The sequence below is a fragment of the Typopeltis vanoorti genome, chromosome 21 (assembly GCF_054136105.1).
Source record: "Typopeltis vanoorti isolate ZY-2024b chromosome 21, IOZ_Tvanoo_1.0, whole genome shotgun sequence".
Taxonomy (NCBI): Eukaryota; Metazoa; Arthropoda; class Arachnida; order Uropygi; family Thelyphonidae; genus Typopeltis; species Typopeltis vanoorti.
This window is the reverse complement of record NC_143569.1, coordinates 76991379-77013522: the sequence shown is the minus strand read 5'-3', so window position 1 is coordinate 77013522 and position 22144 is coordinate 76991379. Positions and strand designations below refer to the sequence as shown.

Sequence of the window (22144 nt, the reverse complement as noted above, 5' to 3'; positions counted from 1 at the left end):
TTTTGAAAACCGGGAGATTGCCAGACATGCAGAATTTTCTATTAAGTATTCATCTATGATTCAGCATAGATGATTATGACAAGCTGAGGACACAGCTTTCAGCAGAGCAATGGAAAACAAAAAAGGTGATCAGCATGCCCACGAACAGCATAAGGTGCAGGCAAGAGGAGTGACTGATAAGGAAGGCCAAAGCTAATTATGAGAAAGCTAGCTGATGAGGAAGGAAACCCTAAGGAGTTCTTTTACTATGTAGCAAGTAAAAGTAGGAATGACTCTGGAAGGATGACGAGATAACAGAACCAAACCAAATAGTTGAATTACTTTGTGAATATTTTGCAGTGGTGCACCATCTAGTTGGTGACATTCCAATGCCAGATGTGACATTGACTGATAGGAGAATAGAGGTTGAAGAAATGGAGATGCTTAAAATATTGCAGAACTTCAATATGAGCACTGCCATGGGATTAGATGGCATATCGACCTATGTATTATGAGAATGTGCAAGGATTTATCAGCTCCTCTGACCAAGTTGTTTAATTTAAGCCTCAGTAGTGTGAAGGTGCTATTGGAGTGGAAAGAGGGCAAAATAGTCCCATTGCATAAAGTAAGCTCTAAGACAGAAGTAGCAAATTATAGACCAATCAGCATCTCAGGAGTGGTGGTTAAGTTATTGGAGAAATTGGTGGAAGACAGAATTCAGGACTGGATTAATAGGAATATGATATTCGATAGAGGATAACATGGTTTTGTGTAGGTAGGTTTGCCTTAGTAATTTGCTTACTTTTTGTAATTGAGTGACCATGGAGTTGAATAATCTTTAGAGGTACCTGTGGCATAATTAAATTAATAACTTAACACTTATAAAACCAACAGTAATAACTTTAATGAATTAAAGGTACAAATATTTCGTACTGAAAGTAACAGTACATCATCAGTGTAGAACAAACAGTTAAAGGAATGTAATACAAAGTTCAGAACAGTCAGTGGATTACCAATTAAATTGTTGCTGCATGCCAGAAGATTAATATTAATAAAATATTAATAAATAATTCTTAAAAAACTATTTCATTGATGGTTGCATAAGATAAGAATCTCCCAAACTTTTGGGAGAGCAAGACAATCATTTCGATTCAGATTCGGCCGATTAGCACAACATAACATTGACACTAAACATAATATCCAGTGGGTTAAAGCTTGTCTTCTCCACAGATGCAAGTTTAAATATGAACGCCTTTTCAAAGAAAGTTGCGAAGCCCTTTTACATCGGCCGAATTTGAATCGAAATGACTCTCTCTCTCTCCCAAATGTTTGGGAGATTCTTATCTTATGCAACCATCAATGAAATAGTTATTTAAGAATTATTTATTAATATTTTATTAATATTAATCTTCTGGCACGTGGCAGCAATTTAATTGGTAATCCACTGACTGTTCTGTACTTTGTATTTCATTCCTTTAACTGTTTGTTCTACACTGATGATGTACTGTTACTTTCAGTACGAAATATTTGCACCTTTAATTCATTAAAGTTATTAATGGAGTTGAATAAGGGAAATAGCCACTGGGTGATATTGTATAAATTGGAGCAAATGGGGATGGATATGAATCTGGTGATTTGGATTAGAGGGTGGCTGATGGACAGATATCAAAGAATGGTTTTTGGAGGAGTTGAGTCCAGAAGATGGCAAGTGACCAGTGGTGTATCACAAGGCTCAGTACTCTGTTGTTTATTTAGCATATCAGTGATATAGGAAATTATTTCACAGGAAATATCCAGTTGTTTGCCAGTGATGCAAAACTCTGGGCAAAGCCATAGTCAGTGAAGGTGATGTAGAGCTCTTGCAGGATGACTTAAATAAGCTGGCAGTATGGACCAAGATAAATGGCTAGTAAATTGGCCATGTGTACTATATTGATAGAACTGAACTGCAGGAAAATGATGAAGCCAGGAACTTGCGTATGATTGTGGACAGGGAGTTGAAGTTATAGGACATATTGTGAAGGTAAACAAAACAGCAATCAGATTACATGGTTGTTGAAGAACACTAACAATTAGCGATAGAGAGGTTATTGTTTCCCTATATAATGCTCTAATAAGGCCACATCTGGACTATTTGGTACAGATCTGTGATAATGAAGTTATGGAAAGAATCCAGAGGTGAGTAACAAAGATTGTGGCAGGTCTATGGATTGTTCCTCATGAGAATAGATTAACAGTCTGTAGGCTTCAAAAATTAGCTGAAAGACCAAAGAGAGGAGACATGAAGCATTTAAGTAATTAAGGGATTTTTATAGGATTAACACTGAAGACTTTTTTCAGTGATAATATCCTTGTTCTATCCCTTTTTATGATAAAAAGGGATAGAATAAGGGATCACCATTGGAAGATGTATAAGAATGTGGTTAGCAAGAGTGTAGGACTAGGTTTTTTTGCTTGGAGGGTGGTGAATAGGTGGAATGGGTTGCCAGAGGTGTTGTGGTTGCTTTATCATTGAATGAGTTTAAGGAGAAGTGCGATAGGTATTGTGTGAATGATGACTACTGTGTGAAGAAATGGATCTCCCACAGTGAGTCTTCTGACTTCATGGAGATACATACATGTAATAATAATATCAGCAGTAATGGACATGCTGTTCTGCTACTGGGCTTATAAGCTTTGGGAGTCAGTAAACGGTTTATTGAAGTTAGCTTTATAATAGGTTGTATTGAAAAGACACTTTAGATATTCACCCATTTTAGAATTCATCTTTCTTTGTAAAGTGAATGTTAGCTCTTTTTATTTTTAACCTAAATTCATATGTTAAAATCGAGTTGAACACACTTTATATACTGTTAGCTCAGTATTATGGCTGTCTCTCACTCTCCCTCCTGCCACACAGGCCTGAATGTTCTGATGAAGTACCATGCTTGATATTTTAACCATTAGTTAACATATTGACTAAATTATAATGACACAAAATAATCATAATAATACTAAAAATAAAAAATTAAAAAAAAATATAAAAAAAATAAAAAAAATGCACAACATAACCAATAACAGAAAACTTGCCTCTTGTCCAAATGGAATCTGTACTTTCTGGTCCCTTACAAAAGCCATTGAACACAACTTCTGCTCACCTGTTTTCACGTCTCTCTCTCTCTCTCTCTCATCCAGGTGGCACCACTGTTACAGCACCCAAAGATAAAACTGACCTCCTGATATCACTTTTCCTCTAACTTCTGCATATATGACAAAGGCAAATCCATGCTTCCAAGGAAAATCCAGATTTCTTCCATGTCAGCAGCTGTTGTCTTTTGAAAAAATGACATAAGAAGAATATTAGATAACCTGGACACTACAAAGTCTTCTGATCCTGATGGCATCTCTCTTATTGTACTTAAACATTGTGTTCCAGAGTTAACACCTGTCCTTTGTCTCTTCAATCTTCTATATTCAGCTGGCATATATCCCATCTCATGGAAATTACATATATTCAACCCATTTCAAAAAAAGGGAGGAAAACCTACCATCCAATTATCAACCAATTGTGATCACTTCAATCCTTTCCAAAATAATGGAGAAAGTTATCATTAGTCAACTTCTTCACTACCTAGAAGCTCACCAGTTAATTGGTAACCATCAGTATGGATTCTGCCAATCCAAATTCACAGCTGATCTCTTAGCCGACATATTGAATGCATGCCATGGAAAGGTTTGGAGAAATGCGAAATATTGCCCTTGACATTTTCAGCGATTTTGATCATGATTGGCATTGAGGCTTGCTCTGCAAATTGCCTTCATTTGCTCTTTTTGCCACCCTCTGTCACTGGATAGCCAACTTTTTCTCTCTGGTCATTCACTGTGTATCACGGTTGATGGCATCCTCTCTTTGAGCTTTGCCACCAATGCAGGAGTACTTCTGGGTTTCGTTCTCTCACCTACTCTTTCTCTTATACATAAATGACTTACTCTATCATCACCAATCCTATCTATAGCTTTGCCAATGATCACACACTCCATTCATCTTATTCCTTTGACAAACCATGTAGTTCTCAGGCATTCCAAACATCAAGACATCTGCAACCATTGCCTTAAACACTGATCTCCATACCTTCCTTCAGTGGAGCAAGGATAACATGGTTTCCTCCATTGCTGCCAAAGCACAGTCCTGCTTTTTCTCTTGCAAATGAGATCTTAGCTCACCTTTCCTCATCTCCAGTAGTACACACATCACCAGACAGGATCAGATTTCTCTCTCTCTCTCTCCCTGGACTAACATTTACCTCCAGCCCCTCTTGGCACAAACACATCACATTAATGCTTCTCAGCCTCTAACAACACCAAGCATTCTTTTCTGCTCAAGAAGTTGCACCAACCCAGTTACTAACCCTGTATAAATCCCAATCAGCTAATCCTTAGAATACTGTTCACACATTTGGAGTGGCATACCTAAAACCTCTCTAAAAATTCTTGATGCTGTCCAGAGGAGAACAACTTGGCTCATAGATGACTTCTCACATGCTCACTTCAACCTCTATCTCACAAATGCAATGTTTCAGCTCTGTCTCATCTACAGGTACTTTAATGGTCACTACTCCAATAAATTGGCAAACATCATTCCTCCAGTTATTGTTTAGTCTGTTCAAAAAAGAGGAGCAGCTGTTCAACATCCCTTTTCAGTACAGCTGCAAGCACATCAAACCTGCTTCTCCTCTTCCTTATTTATTCCTCGTCTACCTCTGTGTCCTGGAACAGTCTTCCTTGTAACGTTTCCCAACAACTTCAACCTCCAGCTCTTTAAGAAAAATACCAATAGATTTATTTTTTTCAATTGTTATGTGCACCTCACACACAGCATAGCATGCTGTGTGTGAGGTGACATGCTATAGGTTCTTGTACCTGTCCTGTATGTGTAGGGTTAATATAAAAAAAACAAAAACAGTAATCAGGTATCATTCTGACTGGGGCATTCATTGGTTATACAAAGACCCCTGTTATCATTAGGTAACCAGAACAAACATGAAAAGTTAGCCACTAGAACAACTAAAGAAATCAAAGATAGTCACCATCAACATAAGAAGGCAAGCTATCAGAGAATTGCAGAAAGGCTATATTGACATGATTGCTGTTATTGAGACTAAAGAAATGAAAATAGATGATATGCCTTTAAATGATATGCAAGATTTGTTCAGGTACTGTGGATTAGGGCTAAAAAGAAGTAGATATAGTATTAAAAATGAAGATAAAACTCTTTGAACGTGGCTCATTCTTTTCAAGTACTGAGCAAAGAAGGCTCCTAGTATTAAAAAGGATGAGATTTGTGCATATGTCTCACAGAATGTTCTGGCAGGGAAGAAGCAGAGGAGGTAAAAAAGAAAAGGGAAAAAGCTAATAATAGTTCTAAATACTTGCTGTTTTTTTGATCAGGACACAGATTTAATGACTACCATATACTATTGTCTAGGATAAAAGTAAATATCACATTGAAGAGAAATAGCTACTCAATTCTGAAAAAAATTAGGTTATTCTTTAAATATGAGATAATAGTCAAATATAGAAATATTATTGAGGACAAAGTAAAAGTTGAAAATTAATCAAACCTTAAGAGACTAGGTGGCAAAATCAAAAATATATATTTGAATCACTTAGCCAGGTATGTGTATGGAGAATCTAAGGATAGAAAAAATAAGATTCATATTGGACAAAGGAGCATAAAAAAGAAGTTCATGATGGGAAAAAAAATCTTGCAGACTGTTACTAAGTCAGTAACTTGTACTCGTATGAAGAAAATGTACAAAAGCTAAAATTGTATATGCAATTCTAGATAAACTAAGTCATGGGAGGATTTTAGAATATAAAAGATAAATATCATGAAGTTGATAAAATGTTTGGGCAACTATTAAGAAAGCCTAGAAATGGAGAAAAGAATATCACAGAAAGAAAGATCCTGTGTGTTGCAGATGTTATGTGATCTTCATTTTATGGTTGAGAAAGACCTGTTTTTAATTTTTATCGCTGATATGGGGAATGTTAATTCAAAATAAAAGGGCTTTTCAGCCACAGGTGAGTTAACCAGTCTCATAAGGAGGTGATTGTGGTTCCCACTATAGCTTGGTTTTTCAGACTACAAATAAACTATACTGAGAGGCATACATAATCAGGACATATAATATGGATGTGCTCTGCATCTTCTTAAATGTAGGATGATGGTATGGATCTGTTCATGGAATTGCTTATATAGGACTTGGATTAATGGATAGAATATTGGAAACCTAATCTAGAGGAGAATAAAATTTGAAAAGTTGGGTTAGGAACTATAAATAAAATAGAAACTTGAAATGGGCAGGTGCTTTAGATTGGGGGAGGGGGGGGGATCATCATTGCCAATACAAATAACCCATCAACCACAACAGGAATCATCATCAACAACCATGAGTCCAATGCCCGTAGGTGTCTGCTGCCATCTTGATATGATTCTTCCATTGCATTCTATTTTGTGCAAGATGACTCAGTTTGTGTATAGAGTTTCTGCACCATTTGACAATGTCATCACCCCAATCTCTGTTTGGTCTTCCTCTTTTGTTCTTTCCTTCAGTTATTCCAAACAGCAATGTTTTTAGTTTTCTCTCATCACTCATTCTACATATATGGCCAAATAGATGTAGTTTCCTTTTGATTATTTTCTGGATCAGGTTTTCTTTTGGTTGTATTCATCTGTAGATTTCCTCATTGTTCACTTTCTGTATCCAGCTTATTCTCAAGATCTTTCTATAGCATTTCCTCTCAAATGCCAATATCCTCCTTTCAGATTCTCTCAGGAGTACCCATGCCTCGCATCCATAGAGCATGCTGCTGAAGATGCAGGTTTCTACAATGTGCAGTTTAGTTTGCATCTTTATAGCTCGGCTCTTCCATATTTTGTCCATGGCTTTTAAAATAGTTGTTGCTCTGGCTATTCTAATTTTTATCTTTTTTGGGGGTCTAAGTCATGTGTCATACGGCATCCAAGATTTCCACATTTTCCAGTGTTGAAATCTGTCTATCGTAACTCCTGTTGTCCAAATATCATTGTTTTAGTTTTTTCAAAGTTGACATTTAGTCCACATCTTTTTCCTTCTGTGTATAGTGTTTGTAATGTCTGTTCCAGCCTTGCTGCTTCTTCTTCAATCAGGACGATGTCATCTGCAAAGCAGAGGTAGTTTATTCTCATGCCATTTATTGAAATGCCTCCACCTTCTTTAATCATATCTAGTGTTCTTCCCAGATGTGTGATGAAGATGATTGGTGATATTGGGTCCCCTTGTCTTGTGCCTTGACTAGTGGCAAACCAATCCCCAGTCTCACCTACTATCCTGATTTTTTCTTGTTCTTGGCTGTTTATATCTTTCAGCAGGCGGATCAATTTATTGTCCACACCATAGGATTCCAAGACAGCCCATGTTATATTTTGGTCAATATTATCAAATGCTTTTTGGAAGTCCACGAAACTGCAATATATCATTTTGTTCTTTCTTCGAGCTTTCTCTGCTATTAGTCTTAGTGCGAGTATTTGTTGCACTGTACTTCGATCTTGTCAAAATCCGGCTTGCTCATCCAGAAGATGTGCCTCCATATGCCCCTTCAAGCGTTCTGTTAGTATTTTCATCAGCAATTTGCCAAGATGACTCATCAGTGCAATAGTTTTGTAATTGGTGTATTCTAAAGCACTGCCTTTCTTATGAAGAACCACCAAGACCGATTTTTTCCACTCTTCGGGGGCATATCCTGATCTCCTTATTTCATTACATAGCTTATGTATTTCTTTTACAACTGATTCTCCCCCATATTTTAGCATCTCACCTATTATGTTGTCATTTCCAGGACTTGTTGTTCTTGAGATGTTTTATAGCCTTATTCACCTCCTCTTCCAAGATGTCATTTTCAAAGATCTCTGGTGGAGAGATTGCTTTTAGTTCTTTGATTACTTCTGTTGCAGTATCATTTAGTTGATTTTTATATAGTTCGCTGCAATATTTTGTCCATCTATGTATGATTTCTGTCTTCTCCATCAATACTTTACCATTTTCATCTTTGACTGCTACTGATCAACAGGAATCAGAGATCATAAAAGTGAAAATTATTAAATAAGATAACACTGCTAGAAAATATCTAGTAGTAATGCTCAAGGCAGCTGGAGTAGATGATATGGCTGTACAGTAAAACCCCAAAGTTACGTGGTGGGTAGGACCAACAAATAGCGCGTAAGTCGAATTCGCATAACTCTGGCTATAATTTTGCATGTAATTTATATATACAAACATTCAAAATATTAGTTAATTGGGACCAAAGGTTTACAAAAACGCCTATATTTTTTAAGAAATATAATCGTAATTGTAGTTTTTCATACATAAAAAAAAAGTTATTTTGATGTCGATGGTTTCATAAAATCTAATAGATTCGTCTGATGGCATAATGTCTTTTTCTTCATGCAAAATTTCTTCATAGCAAGCCAATGATTTTTTTATTCCTTGCCTTGTGACTACAATTCCTTCTTCGTTAGAATCTATGTCCTCCAAAATCTGTAACCCTTTCTTAATTAAGCTGAGACCTGTTAATTTCGCAATTGTCATGTGCTTTTCTGGTAGAACTGGATATGAGGTTTCAGTCTCTTCAGTAGCGCTTTGCTCATTCATTTCTATGAGCTCGTCAATTGTAAGCTCCTTGTTATGTGAGTCTAACAGCTCGCTGATATCTTCACTGTCGACTCTTCTAAATCTAATTGCCTGGCAAGGTTGACAACTTCTTCTATTGCCTCAGCAACTTGATCAGTTTCTGGCAACATTTCTGTTTCGCATTTAAAAAAGGATGGACATAGTTTTTTCCAGATACCATTCAAGTTTTTTTGGGAAATTTCACCCCAAGAATCTCTGATAACCCTTACAGCATCTAAAACATTAAACTGTTTCCAAAACTCTTTAACAGACAGTTGCTCATTTTGCCTCATATCTTCATTCAGACCTACAAACGAATGGCGTGTTTAGTACGCTTTGAATGTTTTGATAACTCCTTGGTCCATCGGTTGAAGTAAGCTGGTTGTATTTGGAGGCAAGAAAACAACTTTTGCACGTAGATCAAAATCAATTAAAGTTGCAGGAGGGTGACCAGGTGCATTATCAATAATGAGCATAACTTTAAACTGAATTTTTTTAAACTGGCAATAACGTTCAACTTCAGGTATGAAGTGGTGACCAAACCAGTCTTCAAAAATAGAAGCTGTCACCCAAGCTTTAGAATTTGACTTCCAAATCACTGCAAGCCTGCTTTAGATTTTTTTTTAGAGCTCTTGGATTTTTGGAGCAATAAATTAAGAGAGGTTTTAACTTGCAATCACCAGCTGCATTTCCACCAAGCATTACTGTCAACCGGTCTTTGGAAGCCTTAAAGTCAGGAAACGTTTTTTTCTTCACGTGTGATGAAAGTTCTCTTAGACATCTTTTTTCAGAACAAGCCGGTCTCGTTTACGTTAAATATGGTTTGACTGCTATAGCTACCTTCCTCAAGTGTCTCAGGAAAAGAAGACATAACCTCTTTATCAGTGCTTGCCACTTCTCCACTCTCTGTGATGCTGTGTCAGTTACAGTGATTTTTAAATCGGTTGAACCAACCATTACTGGCCACGAAATTTTATTCTTTGGCCGCTTCTCCAGCTTCTACTTTTAGCCTCTCAAAAATCAGCCTGGCTTGGCTACATATTGTCGTTTGATCAACTGAACAATTTTTTACTCTCACTTGATTATCACACCATAATTTAAGCATCGTTTCCATCTCACCAATAATCCCATGATGTTTACGAATTATGCTTGAATTCAATGATTGGGCATTTTTCACAGAAGCAAGAATTCTTTCTTTATTTTTTATGATTGTTCTTACTGTGGATTCCTGTAGATCAAACTTCTTTGCTAGCTCACAAATTTTCATTCCTCCTTCAAAATCCTTAATAATGTTGAGTTTTGTTTCCAAAGTCAATCTTTTTTCTTTTCTTGTTAGCTGTAGAAGAATTGGACTTGCTTCTTTTGGATGACATTATTATTTTTTATGTGATAAAATTTTTATCAAGAACATAATATTAAACAATCGCAAGGTTTGTAGACTATAAAAATTGTGAATAAATGGAGACCACGCGAAACACGTCAGTGCTTGTTCACAGCATGTGCGACACTGGCGAATGCGGCCAGCGCCGGAAAGATACGACTAGTGGTGAAGCGGGACAGGAATACGTACATATAAGAAATCATGTAACTTTGGGATTCACGTAAGTCGGGGTATTACTGTACTTAAGTTTTTTTTCTGTGACTACATTGCATAATCAGACAGTTGAATTCCAGATATTGGGTTGAACTCTCATACAAAGTTATAAAAAAAGTGAAATAAAACAATATGAGAAATATAACAATTTTTCATATGGTGTTTGAGGAAAAATTTTTGAAAGCCTACTTCACAAATACTAAACAAAATCATTTAAGGAGAAAATTGGAATTGCATTACTGACTTGATCAACACTCATTCTGGTAATACGTTCCATTCATTAATTCATCCCTTTACTCACTTCCTTATTTGCAGGATCCTGCATGACCTCTTATTTTCTTGTCATTACCTACTGTTTTATCTGTGCAATCTCTTCTGTGTCTGTTGTCTTTTCACTAACTTTTAGGTGATGAATTTTATTATTGCATGTGAGATCACCATCCTACTTATGCATGGAAACTTGAAAAATTTCTATGTTTAACTTCTAGAACAGGTTTTCTGAATATCTGACTTTTCTCACTTATGGTACTAGTACACTGTGGGTTTCACAGCCTTTTGTGAGTCATTTGTGAGTATCTTCTAAACTGCAAATCGTGTTCCCTTGATCTCTCTTCATAGCTATCATTCTGGCAGCTTCATCACCACACCCAAAACACAGACTGATCACTGTATATCTTAAGAGAATGTTTCAAGGAGTTATTGACAGTCTTGATATACTTTTATCTTGGAATGGGAGAAAAGTTCCCATTTCCCAAAAGAGTGGAAGTAGAGTAGAATCAGTCCATTTTCCAAGTTATGGTAAAGTTTCACTGTGGTCACTCAGTAATTCAACTATTTTGATGACTTCTGTCATCTTGTTGCTATCAGCACTTGAAAGTTCTCCTTCCTTAGTCATTTTTTCTTTCATTTTCCACATAGCAAAAGAACCTTTTTGGAGTTTCCTTTAGCCAGCTCAGCTTTTTTTTTTTTTTCATAATGAGATATTTCCTTCCTTACTATACTACTTGTCTGCCTGTGCTTTATATTGCTCATGAGCTTACTGATCACCTTAAAAGATATGATCACCGTACTTTCCACATGTTTGTAGCTCCTGCTTAGTATTGCTACTCATCTAACTCCCACCTTATTTATCTTGACTTTTGATATAGTGATATTGCTTCCTTCAGACATCCCTTGACCATCTTGCATGCACTGCTAATATCATTCCTTCAGGAATTTTTATGCCATGCCACTGCCTCAAGTTACCTCATAAACTTGTAATAATCACCTTCCCCCAGGTATTCATTACAAGTTTCACATATACCCCCTTCTTGAAAATTCCATCTTTGGCAACTTCCCAAGTGAAAACTGTATGGTGGTCATTCTTCCCATTTACAGGTGGATAGATCTTGATGCTATGGTTAGATCCAACACTCAAAACTTAGTTCTTTCAATCACATGCTGTTTCATTGTTTCAAGTAATTATCTCTTAATAAATGAAGAGATTCCATTTCTTTCCTGCCATATGATCTTTTTCTCTTTCCAGTCTATGTTCATTATTAGTAATTATTACAGTCCCCTGTAATAATCACTCAGCCTGCACTCCTTGTGCTGATTTGGCGATACACTCCATGGCCCATAGCTTCAACTAACTATATATTTTGTCATATTGGCTTCTGTCATACACTAAAGTATGTCAAATGGATCCACATTTGACAATGCATGATCCATTTGAAGTAATCATCAGGAAGATATTGTCTTCTTCCTGATGACCTCCATCTCTTTTTAGCTGCAGTTTATTTTCTGTCATCATCAGTATCCCTACCTCCATCCTATTTTCTTTATTCTCCCTGAAAATACTATACCCTCACATTCTATTCCTGTAACTACATCAACTGCTGTCAATCAATTCCTCTAATGCCTATAACTTTCAAGGCTGCACCAACCAATGCCAAAAACTCTTCTCTCTTATTCCTGATGTTTGACATTAACATACATAAACTGTAGTATCCTCTTATGTCTAAAATACCATAACTCTTTATATTGACTACCTCATTTGATTTTCTTACTTGAGAGGCTATATTCTGCCTTTATTCTTCATTGATGGATTCTGCATTTGTTTAAAGAGCTGAGATCAAGTCAGTGGAGCAGTAGTTTGATGGCAAACTTTTTTTTTTTTTTAAGTAATAGGGCTAACTCCATCTTGTGGTATAGATGTAAACTCAGTCACAATAAAAATTTATATTAGTTCTGGAGTGCAGCTTTAAAGTACAGTTGGAGAACAATAGGACCAAAAGACTTGGGAGCTGGACTCTTTAAATTTTTTCTGATGTCTTTTAGCAGAAAGCATTTGGGGCATGTAGTTCATTGCTTATAGTGCAGCACGTGATTTATTTGGATCATCACTGTTTGAGGTCAACTGGTTTCTGATCTCATTTTTTGCATCCTTAACAAGATGATCTTTTTATATTCTGGTTGGTATAAAACATCAGAACTAACAATACTAGATCTCAAAATTATCAGCTATTCATTTGTTAATAACATTTTGTAGAATAGTACACAGATTTTAAAATAACTGTAGAATAAGTCTAATCATTTACATACCTAGACATTTGATTACCTTAAGTGATATATCAGAAAAATTGCAGAAGTCCCATTTTGATTCAACAGAAAATCTTCATGAGCAGAACAGAATAATGGAGATGAGTAACCAACTTAAATTTATCCATCACATTATTCCTGGACTAGGTGGCTATCATAAATTCCTCTGAGGCATATTTTGAATACATCATAGCTGAACCTACCCATAAGTTATCAAAAGTTAAAGCTAATTACTTAAAGAACATATGTAAGGCTTATCTTACACCTTAGAAAAACTATTGTGATAAAAAATTGCTAAAAGCAAACACCACCAAAGACAAGTGGAAAAAGGAAAACAATTTAAGTAGCAGGACAGTTTGGATGTAAATAATCCCATTTAAGAATTGAATATTCTGCATATTTATTGTGAGTAGTACCATATTTCTTCCCCTTCCACTTTTCTGATAGAGTAGAAGAAATGAGATCTGTTTCTCATTTCACTGGGACATCTAGTAGTCCATAAAGTCATATTAATTATCATTGCAGTTACATCATTATGATCACTAATCGTTTGAGCCTAATATTAATCAAATGAAATAATTCTTTCTTATTTAATATGAATTGATCACACCTATCTGCATGCCATGTTCAGTGTGGTGTTCCCATGATTCGCAAAATTTTACATACTATTTATATATTATTTCAACTTTTGTTAGGGAATAATCCATCTAGGGTAGCTGCAGTATGAACTCTGTAAATTAAATTCTTTTATATAATGTTATGCACTACAAAAGTGTTTAGAGGCTGATTTTAGGAGGAAAACTGAAGTGATTTCAGAAAAAAACCAACTTCAAAACATGAAACTGATTAATTGCATGCAGAAGGTGGGAAAGAGAGTTAGCAGTAGGTGAATATCACTACTAGGATCGATAAATTAAAAATGCCAAGAAATTATATTCTTGATTTAATCCTTTATCCAAGTGTAAGCAAACAAAGTTTGCACCTGGAGTATTTTCAGGACTGGACAACTCATATATAGAAGCTGACTACTTCACATTACTTGCCTTAGTATCCCATGGGTCTGGCTCCCACTGATGAGACCTCAATAAAGGTCGAAACCAGTCTGGGTAGTGACCCTTCCCATAATGCATAGTATTATACATGTCTGTAAGGATATGTGCTTTGCATTATGGGATACTAAGGCAAGTGATGTGAAGTCATTAGCTTCTATATATGAGTTGCCAAGTCCTGAAAATACTTCAGGCGTAAGCTTATGCTTGGATAAAGGATTAACCGAGATTATAATTTCTTTGCATCTTTAATTTATAGTATAACCAAGTGGGAAACTTCCTACAACTACTAGGATCTGATCACACCAATGTGCAGAACAAGATCTCTTCCACCCCAACTGTCTCATGTAGGTTGGTTTTTGTTTATTCATACTTAAACTGCTCACACTCATTCTTTTTATCGATTTAAAAAAATTGATAAAAATAGAAAAAAAAATCTTAACACCCCCCCCCCCCCCAAGGTTCCAAATATACTCTAGGTTTTCAAATAACTTTTTATAGGTGGGAACAACGTTAAAAACGAATAATATTAAATGTCAACAATTAACCATTTCAACTAATAGCTAACATTCAACCTAGTTGAATATTCATCTTAAACTTACTATACTTTATAATGCTGAACTACCTTATCTAGCCTTAGCCTGATGTGCCCCATGGTATATAAAGCCAAGATCTATCTTCTTCAGTTAGCCGTGTCTTTTGCAATTTTGCTTCTCTACAGTCCTTCCAGTTAGACATCTTTCTTTTTCTGTTATATAACACAAAATTTTCTGAATAACACAAAAATGCATTTTTTTGTTATTCTTTTGCCAGGTTAGTTTAGGCCTTCCCTTTTTCCAGTGTCTTTGTCATTTCTCATGTCTCTGATCCATATAATATGGCTTTCACATTATTGTTCAAGGTCCTTATGAGATTTGAATGGTTTCCATATCTTATTCAATCTTCTGAAAGCAGTATTTGTTTCGATCCAGCTTTGTGTTATATCATTGTTAGTGTGATTTTCAGTATCAGCATTAGCTTCTAAATATATAAAATTAACTTCTACTCTATGTGGGTCACTTTTAATTCCTTTAAGTCAACATTTTCAGCTGCCTTATACAATGCTTCTGATTTTGCTTGTATAACAGCAAAACTTGATGATTCTTGTATTCCTATAATAAATTTAGTTTAATCCTTTATCCAAGTGTGAGCAAACAAAGTTTGTGCCTTAAAGTATCTTCAGAACTGGGATAAGGTGGTACAACACCGGCAACTCGTTGCAAAGGTGGAGCAAGCTAACATCACTCCTATCTCATTATCTCCCATAATGCAAAACACATCTCCTTGCAGATATGTATAATGTTATGCATTAAGGGAAGGGCCACTACCCAGACTAGTTTCGACCTTTATTGAGGTCTCTTCAGTGGGAGCCAGGTCCAAGCGGCGATACCAGGCAGAAGCATTAGCAAGGTCATCTCTACCTATAGGAGTTGCCAAACGGTGTGCCACCTTTTTATTAAATTACTCTGGATTTAGAGAAAGATGTTGAAAGTTTATTTTTCACTTGGTTAGACTATAATAAATTTAGTTTAATCCTTTATCCAAGTGTGAGCATCCTCAGGAGTGGAGTAAGGTTACTTTAAGGTGCAAACTTTGTTTGCTACTTAAAGTAACCTTAAGTATTTTAAGTTTGTTGTACCACCTTACCCCAGTCCTGAAGATTCTTTAAGGCGCAAACTTTGTTTGCTCACACTTGGATAAAGGATTAAACTAAATTTATTATAGTCTAACTAAGTGAAAAATAAACTTTCAACTTGTATTCCTGGTTTAGAGCTTGTTCATTAGAACAAATAGTTAGAGCTCTGTGTTTAAGTGGGCTTATGACACCTAGTTTTTGTGTATATATTGGCCTGTGTGTGTGTAGGTTTGCGGTAAACCGAGAAGGAGAGACAGCCAGAGGAAGATGTGTGACAACTATGTCTAGGAAAGGAAGAGAGTCGTTTTTTTCCATTTCAACGGTGAAGTGGATACGTTTGTGTTGTTTATTTAGGTGGCTAAGGAATGTATTTAGAGCTTCGCAGCCGTTGGGCCAAATGGCGAAAATATCGTCGATGTATCTGAGCCAAACCATTAAAAAGTCCAAAATTTGGCTCAACGATATTTTCGCCATTTGGCCCCACGGCTGCAAAGCTCTAAATACATTCCTTAGCCACCTAAATAAACAACACAAACATATTCAATTCACCATTGAAATGGAAAAAAAAAAACCTCTCTTCCTTTCCTAGACACACTTGTCACACGTCTTCCCTCTGGCTGTCTCTCCTTCTCAGTTTACCGCAAACCTACACACACAGGCCAATACATACACAAAAATTCTTACCACCACAAACACAAAAACTAGGTGTCATAAGCACCCTTAAACTATTTGTTCTAATGAACAAGCTCTGAACCAGGAATACAAGATCATCAACCAAACATTTATAAAAAATGGATACAGTAAAAAAAACTATTCACAAGATCCTCCATAAAGATACCAGTAAGAACAAAAAAGATTTTCAGGAATGCTATTGCCATTCCTTATGTTAGAGGCATTTCTGAAAAAAATAGACAGAACACTATGCAAATACAACATTAAAACCACCTTTAAACACCTACTCAGTTCTAAAGATCCTCTTCCACACCTAGCCCACCCAGGGGTATACAAAATACAATGCACGTGTAACATAAGGAATGGCAAAGGGGAAACAGGGCGAACTATCCCAATCAGACAAGATGAACACAAACGACACATTAAATACCTCCATTTTGGAAAAACCGGCCTTTCTGACCACGCACTCCAAACATATCACAGAATTGATTGGAAAAATACCAAGTCCCTATACCACACCAAAACCTGGTTTGAGAGGAAATTTAAAGAGTCATGTGAAATGCTCAAACACAACCCAAATCTCAACAAAAATGTTGGCCTAACCATTTCAAGAATGTGGAGGACCCATCTACAACCTGTATAACAACCTAAACTAGCCATAGAAAAATCCCACTACAAGAAGACAACCTGATGAAGTGTTTGTAACATTCAACAGTAACTGAAAGAAATCATATTATAACAATCAGAACTGTACAAATCCAGAAGAATATTAATACACGAGGACTTTAGCAGGTTTATTGTAGTTGTATTTATTTTATTTTATTTTATTTTATTTTTTTTTTATTTATTTATTTATTTTTTTATTTATATATTTATTTATTTTTTTATCACTAGAGGTCAGGCTAGGGAAAAGGATTAATTAACTATACAGGGCTAGAGCATATAGCTTGGTTCCTTATACAATTGTATCATTCCGATGATGACCTTGATACAGGGGTCGAAACGTCAAGTTTTATTGTATTAGTAATTAATACAATAATCTGTTCGACATGTGTGTTTTCATGTCCCTAAATTTATAAATATGAATATAAAAAAATGGTAAAAGTTTATTTTACATAAATCCTTCAACCTTTAATGAGTGCTAGAGGAAGCAGAAGTATTTTAAAGTAAATTATTTGCAGAAATAAAGATCATATTAATAATTTCTGCTCATGCATTTACAGAATTTCATTTTAAAATGCTAGCTTTTTTTTTTCTCTCTTAATCTTATTTTAAGAATGTAACTGGCTTTGTAATATTATTTTTAAGAATTCTCTTTTTTTAAGAGAATAATGCATAATGTTTGTTGTATTGACTTCTGTATGTGTGCAGAAAGTTATTAATCAAATTTGCAGAATTCACTTTTTCTTTTTGCAGGTTTCACTTTTAATTAAATATCACAAGCAGTAAAGAATATGGAAAATCTGTGTTTTATTTTAAAATATTTCCAGCCCATTTTTAATTCATTTAGCTAATATAGATTCAAATTGATCTTCTTGGTTATTCGTTTTATTAAAACATTAACAGAATGAAATTTTGTTTATATACTTTTTTATTGTATTTTAACAGGCTTTTGGATGTATCTCAGTCAAATGAGAAACACGGGCACTACAGCAACCCAAATCATGTTTTGAGACAGCTGATTGATAGCCTCCCTAACTTAATGTCACTGGATATATCAGGCACCAATCTAGCTGGTAGTGGTGTACAGGAACGAGAAAGTCCTCAAAAAAGCTTAAGGTAAGATGCTAATTATATAGTATGAATATAATGATTACATTATCTTTTTGATTCATGTCCGGATTCTTTTTTAATGGATAAAATGCAAATTATCATATTTTTAGAACATTAAAGATGTTCTAAAAATTTTTTATATCAATAAAAATTTTTTTTTATATCAATAAAACATGCATACAGAGAATACAGGAAGTAAACTAGAAGGATTGGAAATAACCAGAATAAGGGAGTACCACTGAATATTTAATACAGTTAAATGCAAAATTAACTATAAAAATCTGATGTTGGTTTGGAGAGGAAATCTGATTATCATAATTGCAGAAGAATCTCCATGGAATTCAAAGACTCATTGCTGAAGACCCACTATCTGCATAATATCTATCATACCTCTCCTTGAATGCATTAATTGACTTACAAAGTATTCATAATAGACTCTGGCAACCCATTCCACTCATTCACCACTCTCCAAGTGAAAAACCTAGTCCTCATACTCTTGCTAACTGCATTCTTACTCAATTTCCATGAATGATTCCCTTTTTTGCTTTCTCTAAGTGCTGAAATGATTCCTCTGCATCAATCCTGTAAAACCCTTTTTAGTAACTTAAATGTTTCTATCATATCCCATCTTTTCATGCCTATCAACTAATTTGTACAACCCACAGACCAAACATCATGGGGAGCATTCCACAGAACACTCATTATCTTGGTGCTTGCCTCTGGATCCTGTCCACCACTTCTTTATTCCCAGATAACTAGCCTTGAGCACAGTAATCCATATGTGACCATAACATCATCAAATTTCTGACATGTAGAAACTTGGTGGGGATGGACAGGGATGTAAAGAATATTATGATAATACTCCATGAAAAAGCTACATCATTGCTAACTTCCTGTTGACAATTTTCTTCCAAATTAATCTGTTCTTTGTCATGACTCCACTATTACTTAGATCTTATATTTCTCTCCTCTAAGGAACTTTTTATCCTATCAGTCCGCCTAGCTGTTGGTCTTCCTTTGGATCTTTTTCCTACCATCATGGCAGAGAGCACTAGTTTTGCTAACTTCCCCTTCCATTCTATTTAAATGACCTTACCATCTGAGATCAGCTCTGCTAATACATTCCTGAATGCTAACAATGTCCAGTTCTTTCCTGATATCCTCATTTTTAATATGATACTGTCTTTGATGGCCATCTGTTCAACCCTCTAATCTTTCTCAGAACTCTCATATTTGTGTTGTCAAAACACTAGTTTAGTATTTTGACTAATTTCTCTCTTATTCCATAAAAATTCATTCAGTTGACTTCTTACTATACCAGCTTTTCTAATTCTGTTGTCTATTTCCATATTTGTAGCTATATCAAGGCCTTATAAAGAGGAACGATCACCAGTAATAATCCTATGAAGTACGATGGTCACTTTTGCAGTTTCTTCTGAACTTCACCTTCCTATCCACTGACATCTCAAATTTCTAGCCTTCCATTTCCTGGAGTACGGGTTCATGATTTTGGTACATGCTTGTAATGCTTCATCCCAAAATGCATAAATGCACACTTTTCCATATTAAACTGGCACCCGTTATCTTTCACTCATACTCTCACCGTATTTAAATCATCCTGTAAGCTGTTTATATCACCTTGATTAATTGGCATGAACAGATGGCATCAATGACAACATCATATTAAAAACGAGGATATTAGGAAAGAACTTGATATTGTCAGCATCCAAGAATGCATTAGCAGATCTAATCTCAGGTGGTACAGTCACTTAATCAGATCTTATGGGAGAGGAAAGATTAGCAAATCGAGTGTTCTCTGCCAGGTTGGCAAGAAAAAAGACCCAGAGGAAGGCCAAGATATAGGTGGATTCATACAGTAAAAAGTGCCTTAGAAGACAGAAATATAAGACCTGATAATATTGGAGTCTTGACATTTAACAGACTGATTTGGAGGAAAATTGTAGATAGGAAGTTAGTAATGACGTAAATTTTTCATGTAGTGCTATCATATCCTGTATACCCCTTGAGGGTATATATCAGGAATTTGGTGATGATGGTGATGACATTTGTTCCAGTTGGCATAATTACACAATGATACTGCTGAATTTTGCAAAGGTACCTGGACAGGATACTTTTGCAAAATTCATCAGTATCATTGTGTAGTCTTTACATTTATCCAACTTATTATAAAGTGAGTAAATTATTATGGCATGCTGCCTCAGTAAATTACTACCCCCCCTTACTAAGCCATGCTGTCCCCCCATATGGTATCATATTCTTGTCCATCCATTTCTGAATTCTCTCTTTGACAAGTTTTTAAACATCTTTACAATAATCCAAAGATACTGAATAGTCTACAAATTGCTAGTGCAGTCTTGGAATCTCCTTTATGCCGTGAAACTGTTTAACCCTCTTTGCACTCCCTTGGGACTTTGGCACTACCTCTCACTTTCAGCCCTGGTAATTTCTTTGCATAGTCTCATAATAAGCAAGCTTGATATCCCATTTAATTCATTGACTTTGTTTGCATTTACATTCTGCAATATCCTAAGTACTACCAATTTTGCAACCTCTTTTCTCATGCCAGTTCCTGTCACCTATGTCACAGCAGTATTCTCACTTGAATGATTGACCATTGCAATGTGGTTACTCAATATTTTTGTCTTCTTTTTGGCTACTGTTAATAACTCATTTACTTTATCCATCCATAGTATTTCTTCCTTTTAGTTGCCACACAGTGAAAGACTGTTTAGGATTTCCTTTGGCTTCAGCTAATTTCTTTTCATAATTTGATTTTGCCTTCCTTATCATGCTAGTCATCTTTCTTAGCCAAACCTTGAATTGCTCACAAGCTTGCTGATCACATTTCTCCTCATATAATCTCCACATCATTTTCATTTTTTGTAGCTCCTGCTTAATGATACTTCTCATCCATCTGACTTTCACCTGACCTATCATCCAGATGGGTATATAGTATGCTATGGTGTATAGTGTAATATAGTATAAGCAGTATATTATATTGCTTCTGTGCATTGCTAATCATCCTTCCCTTGCCAGTTCTTGTGCCATAGGACCTCTTCAAGTTACCTCATAAGCTTGTCATAATCATCTGCCCTGTTGTTCCATGTGCACTCTTCCTAATTGAACACTGCATGATCACACTGTCTAATTGGAGGCATGTGGCTATCTTAGTTATGGATAGATCTTCTGATCTTGTGTCCAGATCCAACACTCCCATATGCCAGGTTCCCCTCCATCACATCTGTTTCAGGTAATTATACCCTAGTAGTTGAATAAATATGGTTTCTTTCCAACTATTTGATCTTGTTGTCTTCTAGTCTATGGCATTGTAATTGAAATTCTCTATACTAATTACCATCATTTTGTACCAGAATTAAAGATCTGTACTATCAACATAAGAAGCCTGAATGGCAAAGAAATGGAGCTAGCAGAGGAATTAGATAAGTACCAGATCGACATAATAGGGGTGACTGAAACAAAAAAGACAAAAACTGGTGAGATCTTTCTGAGCAATAAATACAAAATGTTATATTCAGGCAATGACAATCAAGGAAAAGAAGGAGTAGCCATAGTATTCAACACAAAATACGAGGCTAATCTTCTTGAATGGCAGTCAGTCTCAAGTAGAGTAATGTGGGCAAATATGAGAATGGGGAACTGGACAATGAGACTTATTTGTGCCTATGGTCCCACAGAAGGTTCTACTAAGGTAGAAGTGGAGAAATTTTTTGAGGCTCTAGAGAAAGCTACTGACACAATGAAAAAGGAAACGTTGGTCCTTGTTGGGGATCTAAATAGCAGAGTAGGAAGTGATTGTCAGACATACAAAATGTTTTGGGAAAATTTGGAGAAAAGAGTAAAGCTAATAATAATGGCAAATATCTGTTGGATTTCTGCTCAGGACATGGACTAGTTATTACTAACACCATGTTCCAACATAAAGATGTGCACAAATTCACATGGAGAGAAGAGGCAGGGAATAAGAAAAGTCTCATTGACTGTGTTATTGTTGATAGTGATGTTTTCTCCCTTGCGCAGGACACCAGAGTGTACAGAGGATTTGAAATTGGAAGTGATCACTATTTAGTCTTGAGCAGGATAAAATTGAATT

General features: G+C 35.6%; 1 protein-coding gene across 2 annotated transcripts in view; it reads left to right on the top strand.

Moving 5' to 3' along the window:
- The window catches only part of LOC150095000 (protein zer-1 homolog), a 289217-nt gene that overhangs the window by 47296 nt on the left and 219777 nt on the right, over nt 1-22144 (top strand). For both annotated transcript variants that reach the window (XM_090411703.1, XM_090411704.1), the window contains exon 3: nt 17848-18018. In XM_090411703.1, the coding sequence (XP_090267829.1) occupies nt 17848-18018 (171 nt within the window). The remainder of the gene's footprint in view (nt 1-17847; nt 18019-22144) is intronic.